Here is a 14,075-nt window from a genome sequence, read left to right on the forward strand (position 1 = left end):
AACATGCTCCCCTACCGAGCACTAGTACACTTTAAAAAATTTCATACGAAGCAAGTTCAAAAGATGTTAAAAAAGTGACTAGTTGTGTATGGTTCATTTCCTGAACCAAACACATGGCATTTAGTGGGTTTGCACCGTTTGCACACTATAAGGTGGAGCTTTATTCAAACAAAAACAAAGGGTGCCTTTATGTGGGTTGCTTCAGCTAACGATCCGTACAGTAAGCCCAGTTTGAAAAAATAGATCTATGACTTTGCAAGACTCCAATTACACTGGTGAGACAACACATCATCATGTCGTCATTGTGGCAATAGTTGTGTCTTTCTTATGTCAATCATCAGGTAATGAGTAGAAATATATCATAAGAGTTACAGAGTAATATATGCGTGCATGTATTGATTGGCCAAGGCAAAACTTTGCTGGATGATGCAAAAGTAGAGCTTCACCTTTCTTGTGGGACAAACTGGATTCGCCTTTGCGTCATCCCCGACCTGGCCTCATTCAAATAAATTGGGCGGTGTTTTTCAGGACTGTTGTCCGTCTGGAGGCGGCGTAAACATAATCTTGCGAAGTAAAGCACTGAGAGAACATGCATGCTCTGTGAACTATCACCATAAATTAAATGCTCACTGGTACCACTGTAAGAGTAATGTGTGCATAAATCAAAGACAAAAGACAGGTGTCAAAACTGGAAGCCTGGTTTTAATTGATATTGCTCTACTGTAATAATCCTGAAAGGCATAGTCTGGAGTAACACATGTAATGTTTCAACCCATAGTAGTATAAGTTACAGAATCATAGGTCTCTCTTTTTGCATTGAACAATATATACAATGTGAAATAAATACATTTACACAAATGGACATTATTGTTGGAGCACACTTGTATGATACACGTCACAAAAATATACAGGTTATTGTTTCTTTTTTTTTTCTTCTTTTTTTCATTTACTGATGTGAAGCACATCTAAAATCTACAGACATTTTTTTAATAACACTACAGGGTCGTCTCTCGTACACAACTCTTCTCCACAAAGCCGGTCTTTTTTAAATATCCTTTGAATCCAAATGTGTCATTGTTCTCTTTCCCTTTAATACTTTCTTCACATTTGCAAATTCAGACTGCAGGGGTATCTGCAGCACAAAGTGGCAGTTACATCTGGGGATTAAATACAACTAAATGACTAAACACTGTAGAGCTGTAGCTGTAGACACAGTTTGGCCTTAGCAGATTTCAGGGGCAGCCATGGTAGATGGACAATCCTGCTTTGTCCCTATGCCTAAAAAACTCCCTCTGTTCCAGTTAAACTATTGTTACATTGAGTATTTGCAGCTAATGGATCTAAGTTCCAGATGCGGGCGATAAGATGGCGCCCAAAGTGCAACCAGGTCAAACTCTTTCTATCGATGGCTCTGCAAAAACCCACACAGTCCTTCTTCCAACGCTCTTCATAGAAAACCAGTTTGGTTTGTTGTCATTTATATGTTTGAAACCTTAACCGCTGAATAATTTAATAGCAAACAGCATTTAGATGTATAACACAAAACACAAAAAGTGCAATCATGTCTCGTCATTGCACAGTTATCAAAATATTGCTTTTAAACTAGAAAAAAAGTGTCGTATGAAAACACTTGCGTCTTGTATATCTAAATAATATATTGGCTATGAGCAGCAAGTTCTAGCAAACCCTTGGAAATAATCACACAATCTCCCTCCTGATTTTAGCTGCTAGATTTATTCTTTTTTATCCAGCAAAACAAAGTCATTTTCAATGAATTACTTAATTGACAAGGATAATTCGATTTTTAAGTTAATTAAAACGAACACATATATACATATCCATATTTGCACTTGATTCCTTTGAAAACATGGATTATAACCAATTCTAACTCAGCATAAATAAGGAGAGGTGTGTGACATCTTTCATCGCATTACATTGTTCAGAAGTACACAGGTTTGACAACTGACAAATCATTAAGAACAGTAACAGAGGAGAAACAATAGTAAGAAAAGTAAGTTGTGTGTAGGTTCATGTAGTGGATGATAATAAGAAACCCCATCTTTCTGACAATGACATGGTGTTTTAAGTTACAATGAAAACAGGAAAATGTATTTAAATAACCTGTGAAATTATTTCAATGCATATTTCTTCCCTAAAAACATTATATGTTAATGTTTAAGAATTGTGACGGGTCCTAGAGTCTTTGAATAAATGCCATTTGTAGCGCATAATTGATAAATGTGTATAAAGAGGTACAATGAGAATATCAACATGTTCATTAAAGGAGACTTGAGTTTAGATCTTGACTTTGTGAGTCCTGGGCTAAAGCAAAATGTAACGAGTGACTAGTCAACACACAAAGTAGTGAAAGTCTTATTGTTGACATGTCTGTTACTCTCTGTTGTCAAACGAGATATTTTCCACTAAATGAGCGAACACCGGACACAACAATGGGGGAGGAGACGTTTTTCGTCTTCATATTATCTCTTTTTGACTGCTGAAACTGTAAAGATGACGAGCTGTATGGAAGGCAGGTATGTACAGCGAGTTTATAAAAAAAGAGTCACCTACATATCTGAAATTACTCAAATGTCCTTTTCACTTCGTCGTTATTTAAACCTAAAGATATACAGTATACTGTTTATTCTACAGGAAAGTTACACAAATGATCCCTCTTTAAATACTTGTATGGTGTTTCTTCATTTAGATACTAAATATTGAATTATGTATAGTTTGGTAAAGATGAATACTGTAATTTGATCTGGGTGGTCTAGTTAAATGAAGAAGAGCCTTATATCCGGTTCAATGAGAGAGAACCCAGTGTCCGACAGACAACATGGCCTCTGCTCTACCCCGTGTAGTCTGAAGAAGAAGAAGAAGAACACGGCACACGAACGGGAATCAGCACAAGACAAAGTACACAGCAACGCCTTAGAAGACTCGTCAAAGGAGGAAAAGATTGAACAGAAAGAATTTAAAACTAAAAAACGGATAGAACTAAAGAAACAGGTTTTTTTCTTGATAGAAAAAACAACCAACATGGAACACACATCGAGGCTGAACTACATTTTTTTCTTTTTTCTCGATTTTGTTTCCAATAAAATGTCTTATGTTAGAATTATAATCTGTATAATTTACAATATACAATGTTTAAGAAGGCTGAGAAAATACCCCTTACTAATAATACTGATGTTTGATACAGAGCGTGTGACGTTAGAGATCAACTACACCTAAACTGCAGCACTCCTCAGCTGTGACAAGTCGCCATTTTATATTAGATTACACTGTCGTCTACATTACACATTTTGGCATTCTTATTCGGCTTTAAAAATGACATTTAAAAAAATCCTTGGACTGTCTTCACCTGTTTAAGGTGTGATCAGTCAGCCATACAATCTTGCTTTAACGATGAAATCAATGATTCTTCACTTGACTGTAAAATGTCACACAGATTCCTGTAAGCTCAGCTTTCCATCTCTTGCCAATAAACCCTGCACTTATATTTAACCGGCCATTTTTTACTTTAAAAATGCCTGGAAAATCTCTTTAAAAAATGACAATTTAAAAGTTCAATTATTTAATTGAATCAATTTCCCTAAAAATTATATTTGATGAGACTTGAAATACATATAGTGTTGTACATGTTTAGTACATCACTAGTACAAGTAGACAAGCTTAAAATAAAATGTATGAGTATCAGTCATATCTTTGTAATTCCCTTGTATAATTTACTCTAAAGATTACCTATAATTAATTCCATCAATTTCTACTGTATTTGGTAGGATCATTGGTTTTAAGATGTTGTCATAGATGCTCATAAACAACAACAAGTGCAATAGCGATCTTTTGTTTGAAGCACTGTTTCCCTCAGCACAGATTCAGGTTATTCTGAAGGTCCCCACACTCGGCCACGTGGCTAAATAAACATACGCATTGAGGACAAAAACTATGTTTGACTGAACAGCTGATTTCAAATAAATAACCGTCTAGTTTAATTAGATTTAAAGTGACAGAGCATGGTCACAACAAAGGTGCAACTTGGGGTTATGTTAGTCTTTAGCGGCTTGTGTTAGTTCTTCAGCCAAACATGCGTTGTTCACATGGGTTTTCGGTGACGGCAGCGTTAGCATCTCATCCTCACACTTCTGGTCCATATTTATTCCTGTCTAGCTTCCTCTTACAAATAAAATATTGACTGTTATCTAATAGCGTATGGCAAGTGACACAGAGAGAATGAGAAGCTACAAACTCCCCTCTGACCCCCATCCTCTCTCTTTCCCGAGTTTAAGACTGGCACATTATGTTAATATTGCAGACTTAGTCCATATGCACAAACCCCTCCTTTAAAAACCACTATTGCTCAGAGTTTTCTAAGATAAACGCTGATTTGTTAATACATTATTACTTGTTATATTTATATATATATATATGATAATTGCTGAAAGTGGTCAAGCTGATAGAAAAAAGGAAAGACATATTGATTGATTCAGTTTTAAGAAGACAATATTAATAACAAAAACAAAGCCGTGTTATATGTCATATACAGGATGACAATTATTTACAACCCTAGTACTGGTTTCATCGCTAAGATTATTTTCAAGATAGAAATAAAGAAAATAAATAAGAGTTTGAAAGCAACAATAGTTGTTCTTCAGTCGTCAGTTTTGTCAGCACACCTTTCCTTCTGGTTTGTATTGTGTTGAGTGACTGAAGCGCCCCTGCAATCTCCGAATGAATGACAGAAATATCTGCTGACGCAGGAGGAGAGCTGGAGGTTGTGAATGCAGCGGAGCGAGAGGGAAGTTCTGCAGTGACACTTAGAGGTTTTTGGAGTTTGGGTAATGAGCACGGACTGGACTAATCTTAATGGCACGATGACAGACTCAAATCTCTACTGACTTGTGTGGAGAGCTACAAACCGGAACCATTGAGCGCTGAAAGCTTTCACAAAGACATCAGAGCACAAGAGGAGGGTCTGACCGAATACACAGAGAATGTAGACGGGCCTACAAGTTGGACAAGCAGGAATCCGTTTTTGACAGTATAGATCAAGTCTTATTTTGTTAATATTTTTGAATTATAAACTCAGGTGGTTTCAATATTTGGAAACATGTTCAGCCTGTCAAGTGTGCAAACACTATCTGTATGGTTATATTGACAGGTTTTGGAGGCCGGGATCCTAATAAAAGTAAAGTTGGGGAGACCTGGGAAGCCAGGATCTGAATTTAGGGAGAACCAGAGTGTTGACAGCAGTGGTTTCTAATCCTGGCCCTGGCTCTGCTGGTTTTCATGACAACCAGAAACATTTGAATGGCGAAACTGAAAACCAGCGGCAACAGAAGCAACCGGTAGTTTAACCAGAAACAGTTTTGAGTTGTGACAAAGTTTGCTGGCATCCTCTGAATGGGTGAGCTCCATTCTTTGGCAGGACAAATCTCCTCTTCTTTTCTTTCTGTCCATCCATCCACATTTCATTGTACAAGTACTTTTTACAACAAATGTCATTAATACTCAGTGTTCTTTTTTTCTCCTCTTTTTCTTCTTGAACACTTAAAAAAACTCTGTTGGGGGAAATAGGGAGGGAAAGGAGACACGAGTGCAGTCTTAGAGTCTCTCAGAACTGAAAGAGTTTTCAGTTTCTTTTTAAATGTGTCCTCATTCAAGCGTTCGTCTTTAATAACATCTTAATTGTTATTTAATGCATCAGTTTTGCTCTCTTCAATGTTCACTGTGTTAACTGTCGAGTGATTGATAAGAGTTTTAAAAGGAAATATCTTCTTTCCTTCGTCATATGGGGGTCAAGTCAGTCCGTCAGCATCTTCCCCAAAACAAAAAGGTCAAGTGAGCGCCCTTCGTCAAAGACCGTGGAGGTTCAGGGGTTCAGGTGAGAGGTTTCGTTTACTCGTTTCTTCATATGGGGACGTGTCAGCAGACAAACTTAAGGGACATATTTTTGTGTCTGGGTGCGTGTGTGTTAGAGTGTGTGTGTGTGTGTGTTAAAGAGCAAGAGGTCATTCAGAGTGAGATTCAGACTGGCTGTCCTTCCATCCTCAGACCTTGGCTTCCAGCAGCTCCAGGAACAGTTTGTGCATTGGGACTTTGCCATCCTGCTTGATGCTGTAGAAGTGTTGCACGGCCTTGGTGGAGGTCTGGCGGAGCAGGGGGAGGGTCATGAGCAGCTTGCCCGCCCGGCGGGGGTCCTCCTGGTGCTGGGCGGCCTCGTAGTCCTGCAGGGCCTCATGGAGCACATCCTGGAGCTTCTGCACTGCGTCCACGTCTTCGATGTGCATGGAGTCTGGAGGGAAAGGAAGACGAATACGCCATTACACATTTAAAGTGGACACAAATATCTTTGATAAGGCATGTTTTATATCCCACAGATGTTTTGCTAAATCAAAAAAAGGGAAAAAGTAGGTTGTGGTTGGATGTATTTATTATTAGACCATGAAAACATTTGAAAATGTATTTAATATAAGCCTCAGCCCTCCCAGCGTGCAGTGAACTCTTTGGCTGACAGAATTTCTTTTTTTTTTAAGATTAGATTAGGGTCAACTTATTGTCATTACGTAGTACAGGTACTATGTAGCGAAAAGGTTTCTCTGCATTTGACCCATCCTAGTGTTAGGAGCAGTGGGCTGCCATTATGTACGGCGCCCGGGGAGCAGTGTAGGGAACGGTGACTTGCTCAGGGACACCTCGGTAGCACTTGGTCTTTCCGGGACTTGAACTGGTGACCTTCCAGTTGCCAAGCAAAGTCCCTATGGACTTCGCCACCACCGCCCTGCTTATGCTTTGAATGCTTATGTTTTGAATTCTCCAGCAATAAATGCAGGCTTGTTTGCAGTGCAGAAAGCTCAGTGCTAGAAAGGGGGGCTCAAGATCCAATCCAATACCCAAACAGGCTCAATGCCACATGCTCATTGCTGGATATTGTTTAAGGCGTACTAAACTGTGACATTTGTATGTATAAAAAAGTGCAAAACACTTCAATTGCAATCGAATATAGACCATCAGTATCTAGTTCTGCAGACAAAATAAGTCTCTAAAAGTATAATGATGAATGTAGTACCTTAAACTAAACACTCTTTAGTTCAAAATGTCATTACACTTTACAGTTTATAGTAAAAACTAAAGCCAGAAACAGGGCTTTAAAATCAGTCACTGCTTCTTTCTCTGTCTTTAAAGTGTGGATTTGTGGGTGTGATGAATGGACACTCAAAGAGACGAGTGGGCGGAGAAGAAAGAGATAGACTTGTGGAATGATGGAGAGACACACTAACAGAGAGTCTGTCTGTGTGTGTGTGTGTGTGTGTGTGTGTGTGTGTGTGTGTGTGTGTGTGTGTGTGTGTGTGCGTGTGCATAAGCATTTGTCTGCACACATCTGTAATCTCTCTTTGAGCTGGCACGTAAGGTGCGTCTCAGCACATGTGGCAGTAAAGGCTGAGAATGTCCCTCAATAATAATGCTCCATATTGCCCCTTAGGGAGGCAAAGTCTTAATGTGAGTTGGCCTTTAGCTCCCAACCTCCGATCAATGTCTCCGATCAATGACTACATGCATGTTAAATAATAATCACAAGGAAACTATTGATAGGCCGCCACGCCCCAACACACACACTTACACACACAAACCAGATCTGCAGAGAGGGTGAGACCGATGAGTGCATGAAGACACCTTAAAACAATGCTATGGTGCTTCTCCCAGCGCACGCTATGCATGTGAGCTGGATTGACACACACCTACACATTAAAAAACAAGGCAAAGAATCTATGAAAACATGCATAATATCAAACATAAACCTAAAAATGGTTTTGTTCAGATCAAATAAATTCAACATAAAATGTGTGAACACACACAAAGAAATGCACACTTACACGTGCACAAACACAAGTGTTGGATCTATAGAGCGTAATGCATGTATCAGTATGCAGGACCAGACCAGTCACTGTGTTGGATTCTTTAGGGATCAATAGAAAACTCAGCTTCTATCTGTTCTCTGATGTTTTACTTTTTCCCCAGTTTAAATAGTGAGTGCTCCTTTTTTTCATATAATAGAAAGCAATAGGGAAAATATATGTATTAAGGTTAATAAGGATGGTTGTTATTTCCGTTGATTAAACACATATAATCGAAAAACCAGAGTTTTTAAGATCTCTTTTTTGTCCTTTTCACTTTTCGTTAATATATTCGTATGTGAACATCTGCAGGCTCTATATTTAGCCATTCCTTATACATTTGCTTTTATTAAAGAAATATTTATATACATATATTATATAAAAGTACATTACGCAAAGTGAAACAATCCATGATAAAGTGCCTAATGTACCAATTAAAAGTATTACTGTTTATCTCAATTAAAACAATCTTCTTTCTTATGAATCTGGATTTGAATAAGTGGTTACCTGAATTACAGCCTATAATAGCAGTAAGTTTAAATGAAGTTTAATGAGTTTCACATTGTTTTTGATTAATGCTGTGTGCTAAGTATTTAAGCTGGTAGACATGGCTGCTGCCTGTGCTCTGACCCGCAGTGCACTCACAAGTAAAACAGCAGACGTTAATGAGCACGAGCACATAAGGCTGTTAAAACACACATGTTAACACAGAACACACAATGCACGCACGCACAATGCACGCACACACAATGCACACACACACAATGCACACACACACACACAACACACACACACACACACACACACACACTACACACACACACACACACACACACACACACACACACACACACACACACACACACACACACACACACACACACACACACACACACACACACACGTAAATGAATGCACAGACACACACACACACACACACACACACACACACACACACACACACACACACACACACACACACACACACACACCACACACACACACACACACACACACACACACACACACACACACACACACACACACACACACACATACGTAAATGAATGCACAGACACACACAACACACAAAGACACACACACACACGTGCCTCTTGTTTCCCATGGCTAGTTTAGCTGTCTTTACATGTGGGGCACGTTTGCTAACATTTCTTAAGGCTTGGCTTCATTAATGCAGATGATTAGCATCCTGTGAATTAATTAGTGTCAGTGCCCTTCAAAATGCTAATGCTAGCATTCTGTTGTCTTGAAGAGCAGTTAGAGAGTCTCGGCAATGAAGCAACGTTCTTATTTGGGCGTCAGCTGTTTCCATGCCTTCAGTTAAAGGAACGACTAGTTCAAATGTGAGTTTTCTCCATAGTGACTTCATTATTTTGATAGATAAATCCTCCCTGGAATGATCTAGATCTTTTTTTAATTGCAAGGCAAAGGATTTGAGCTTTTAACAGCATGCAATGTTTCCGTCTACAGAATAGAAAATATATACTCTATTTGATATTTACTCAATTAGTGGTCTATCTTTCCAGCTCTTCAGCTGCCTTGAACTTGACAGCAGACCTGGATTCAAGAGCCAACACCATCAGTTGATTTAGCGATTATTGTCTCTACATTAATGCATTTGGTAATCATTTTAACAATTAACAGGAAAATATTCTCCGATTTCAGCTTGTGAAACATGATTTGGTGTTTTTATAAATTGTATATCTTTGGGAAACTACATTTCCTCAGTTTTTGATGTCAATCAGACAAAATAAGCAATTCCTAAGTGCTGTTGTTACGGACCAGAATATTCATAACCATCAACACTGTGTCTAGCTGGCAGAACCAGCCAGAATTCTCACATTTCATAGACCGATACACACACAAACACACATGCTCACACACACACACACACAAATAGGCAGAGCCAAGAGATTGATTGTCACATAGCCCACAGGAAAACAACATGTCAATATCTTCTGCATGTGCATGACAGTATGTGCTCTATGCGTGTGGGAAATCGTTGTTCAGTGGCTCACATTTAAGTACGCACTAATGTTTTATGTTTGAATATGTGTTTATGCATGAGTCAGAGAGATGAAATTGGCATATTTGAGAAAAAGCTTTTCAAATGTGTTTCTCTGCCGCATGTATCTGTGTTGATGTTGGTGGCAGGATCAGAACAAAAGGCCCCTCCCGTCCTATTCAAAGCTCTCGCATTGCATTCTCCCATTTAAACACATTGTATTGACAGCTCCCCCCTTGTAATTAAAGAGTACTGAAGAGCTGGCCGGCTTCCAAGACAAAGTTCAAAAGACAAGTCATGGGAGGAAGAAGGCGTGTGTGTGTGAGAGTGTGTGTGTGTGTGTGTGTGTGTGTGTGTGTGTGTGTGTGTGTGTGTGCGCGTGTGTCATTCAGCTGTCGATGCAGCTGGACACATCAGAGAGGGGGCTTTATCGACAGACTTTGGGTTCTAATGATTTTAGCTTATTTAACAGGCATCTGAAGAGACGACTATGCTAATTGTAAAAAGGGATCACCACTTTGTTTGGGGGTGGGAGGTGGGCTTCTGGTTGAAGACGTGTGTGTATTTGTACCTTTGGGTACCTTTTTAAAATAAGAACGAGAGACTTTTAAGTGTATGAAGAGACTAATGTGTGTGGGTTTAACAGTTAAAGTTGGACATTTGACAGCTGCAGTAAAAGAAAAGAAGAAGAAGTGTCTCTGTGAGTGAAAGTAATGGTGATGTGTCGCAGTTGTGTGTTTGTGTGTGTGTGTGTGTGTGTGTGTGTGTGTGTGTGTGTGAGTGTGTTTGGATGCTGAGCATTGAAATCAGTTCTTTGATGGTTCAGTTTAAATGAGTCCCGAGGGACAGGAGACACCAAGGATTAACTCTTCCTCCACCAGTCGCGTGCTTGCTGACTCAAACACACAGACAGAAATAAAAGTGAAGAATTTCTAACCTGAGTTAGCCAAAGCGATGGCCTTCAGAGCGACAAATTCCTCCTTCTCGAGCTTCATAGTCTTGTATTTCTTGACCAGCTGAAGGATGGCATTGTTCAGGTCCAGAAGTCCAGCTAGCTTCGACTGGTCCTCATCCATGATGTAGTCCTCAGCATACACCAACTAAAGAGAGGCAGAGGGATTGTATCAAACATGTCTAAGCATTTGTATGTATTTCTCTAGAGCTAGGAGCAAACTAAAGTCAAAGATGCTCACCTTGTCTTCAAAGGAAAGTGAGCGGTACACAACACGAAGGATCAAGATCTCCATCCATGCACTCTGCAGTAGACTCATCTGGTCTGCCAAAGACAGTGTGGAGAAACCTGAGGACAATTCAGAAGCAGAAGAAAAGCAAGAGATGTTAAAATGGTTTGCTCCAAAACAGAAATCTAAGAGTTAAGGAATGTTTTGTTTTACTTGTTGATAACAGTCAAACTAAAAGAGGGTGAAGCTTGTTTTAAAGCTATCAAGAGGGTCAAGATCAGCTCCTCTCCCTTTCCTCCCTGCCCACCCTCCATCCATTCCGGATGACCAGAGTTCTCCTCCTCCTCCTCTTCCTCATCATCCTCCTCTCTCTCCTGTGCCCAGGGCTGTTCTCTGGGGAGAGGCAGGCCTTATCTCCCCCTGACACAGCCTCCATGGATCAATGCTGGCCATCGCTGCTGCACCACTCAAACACACACACTAATTGCCGCTATGGCCTCAAAAGTCCTGCTTTCTCCGGTGTCAATCCATGTCTTTCTATTTGCTTACGTCTTTCTCTGTCTGTCTCTCCAAATCGCAATCCATGACTTTTTTATCTGTCAGTGTCTATCTGCGACTGACCATCTGTGTGTCTGATTCTGGCTTCACCTTCTTCTCTCTGTTCCACATGTTGTGCTTGTCTGCATTTCACTTTCTGTACTGTACTTTTACTATCATTTTGTTTGATTTATTTTAACTTCCTCATTTAAAATATTTATATTACATTCTTGTTTAAGTGCACCAGCCGCTCGCTGGTTGTCTCCCCCTCTCTGTCTTCCTTTGTCTTTCTGTCTGTCTATCTCTTTAATGGAACACCTGCCCACTCACACCTTTCCTCACAGCTGTCCTCTCCTCACACACCTGTCCATTCACACCTGCTGTCTGCCTACATTGCGTTTTTGTGTGTTTGCAAGCCTTCATAGGAAAGGCAAAGACAGTGGCCCATGTGAGCACACCTGTCAGACCTCACTGCAGCCCTCCAGTGTGTGTGTGTTTATGTGTGTGTGTTTGGTGTGTGTCAGGGAGGAGCATCCTGCCAGGAGAAGCAGGCAGATGAGAAGGAAGATATTTCTTCAACAACATCTGCTGCCATGTGCCTCCTCTTGAGATGGTAGGTGTGTGTGTGTGTGTGTGTGTGTGTGTGTGTGTGTGTGTGTGTGTGTGTGTGTGTGTGTGTGTGTGTGTGTGTGTGTGTGTGTGTGTGTGTGTGTGTGTGTGAGTGAGTGCATGTGCATTAGGGGTTCTTATCTCACAGTGTGTTGATGGGTAATGGCAGGCGTCTCATTATGTCCAGGTTGCAGGCTATTGTTGTGTGTAATGTGCTGTAATTCATTCTATCTGCAACTGTTAAAATCTCCATCACACGCACACACACACACACACACCCACAAACAGGCACACACACACACACACACACACACACACACACACACACACACACACACACACACACACACACACACACACACACACACACACACACACACACACACACACACACACACACACACACACACACACACACACACACACACACACACACACACACACAAATATGCACACACACACACACACACACACACACACACACACACACCACACACACACACACACACACACACACACACACACACACACACACACACACAGCTCAGTGAAGGGAGCAGTGCTGTTGCCAACTGGCAGTGTCGTCTTCTACTTAATGAAATCATCAGAAGGGATTAGAGGTGAATTTCTTAAGGGGGTCTTCATGCACACACCCACACGTACACACACATCTCATTCACAGAGGCAGATGTCTTTAGGGGGTCCTCAGGACTTCACCACTCATTCAGGGCAGGGGGAATAAGCGTGGGCACGTCTAAAATTAACACACACACTTATTGAATCTGTTTAAACCCTGGGGTCAAGTGAAGAGAAGAAGACACAAGTGAGGGGTTAATATCATTAAACGATGTCACTGGTTGGGTGTTTTTTTACATGTTGTGTGTGTGAGAGAGAGAGAGAGTGTGTGTGTGTGTGTGTGTGTGTGTGTGTGTGTGTGTGATTTCAGCACTCTGGTATTTGGAACAGCACGCAGGGTTCAATCAATGCCAGCACATCCCTCTGGTGGAATTTGATCCAGTGGAGCACACATGGCTCAAAAAGTGCACACACACACACACACACACACACACACACACACACACACACACACACACACACACACACACACACACACACACACACACACACACACACACACACACACACACACACACACACACACACACACACACACACACACACACACACACACACACACACACACACACACACACACACACACACACACACACACACACACACACACACACACAAATGAGCAAATACACACAAGGTAACACAAACTGTAAATATCTTCCAAAACAGGCTTGGATGTCCAGCTGTACGTTGATTATATGGTCTGCATAATATTTATAGATCAACAAACTTCTCCCTAATTACACATGCACACATATGTGCACAAAGGAAACACCAATAATTAAAACCCCTGTGATTAATGTATTGAGCTGAAAGTGCGTCTTTTCTTATTGAAGTACGTCAACGATTTTTATCAGGATGTGGTTTGTGTGTGTGTGTAAAGGATTGTGTTGTGTGAAAGCACTTTGAGTGTTGTGAATATGTATATGTTTTTATTGTGTACTTAATAATATTATTATATAGAAATGTTGTACCGTGTGCTGTCTGGTTGTTCCATCAGCATATTTGGATAACTTGTGTTTACGTAAGTTGCCATACATAAGCTTCTATGAGTTTCTGCATGTGTGTATTTCTGTGTGTGTTTGTGTGTGCCTTCCCGAGCCCCTCCCCTTCCCACCAGCCTGTCTGCGCTGTTCAGCCATCCAATGCCTCTTATCTGTCTGATTAATAGGCGGCCAGCTTCAGGACAAA

The 14,075-nt window shown here is 40.6% G+C and overlaps 1 protein-coding gene across 2 annotated transcripts in view; it reads right to left on the bottom strand.

Moving 5' to 3' along the window:
* Window positions 1-918: 918 nt before the first annotated feature.
* The window catches only part of esrrga (estrogen-related receptor gamma a), a 72,978-nt gene continuing 59,821 nt past the window's right edge, over window positions 919-14,075 (bottom strand). For both annotated transcript variants that reach the window (XM_034075863.2, XM_034075855.2), the window contains exons 7-9: window positions 11,115-11,221; window positions 10,859-11,021; window positions 919-6,295 (exon numbers count right to left, since the gene is read on the bottom strand). In XM_034075863.2, coding sequence (XP_033931754.1) covers window positions 6,051-6,295; window positions 10,859-11,021; window positions 11,115-11,221 — 515 coding nt within the window. In that variant the 3' untranslated portion in view covers window positions 919-6,050. The remainder of the gene's footprint in view (window positions 6,296-10,858; window positions 11,022-11,114; window positions 11,222-14,075) is intronic.

Source organism: Pseudochaenichthys georgianus, chromosome 3 (genome assembly GCF_902827115.2).
Source record: "Pseudochaenichthys georgianus chromosome 3, fPseGeo1.2, whole genome shotgun sequence".
NCBI classification, from domain to species: Eukaryota; Metazoa; Chordata; class Actinopteri; order Perciformes; family Channichthyidae; genus Pseudochaenichthys; species Pseudochaenichthys georgianus.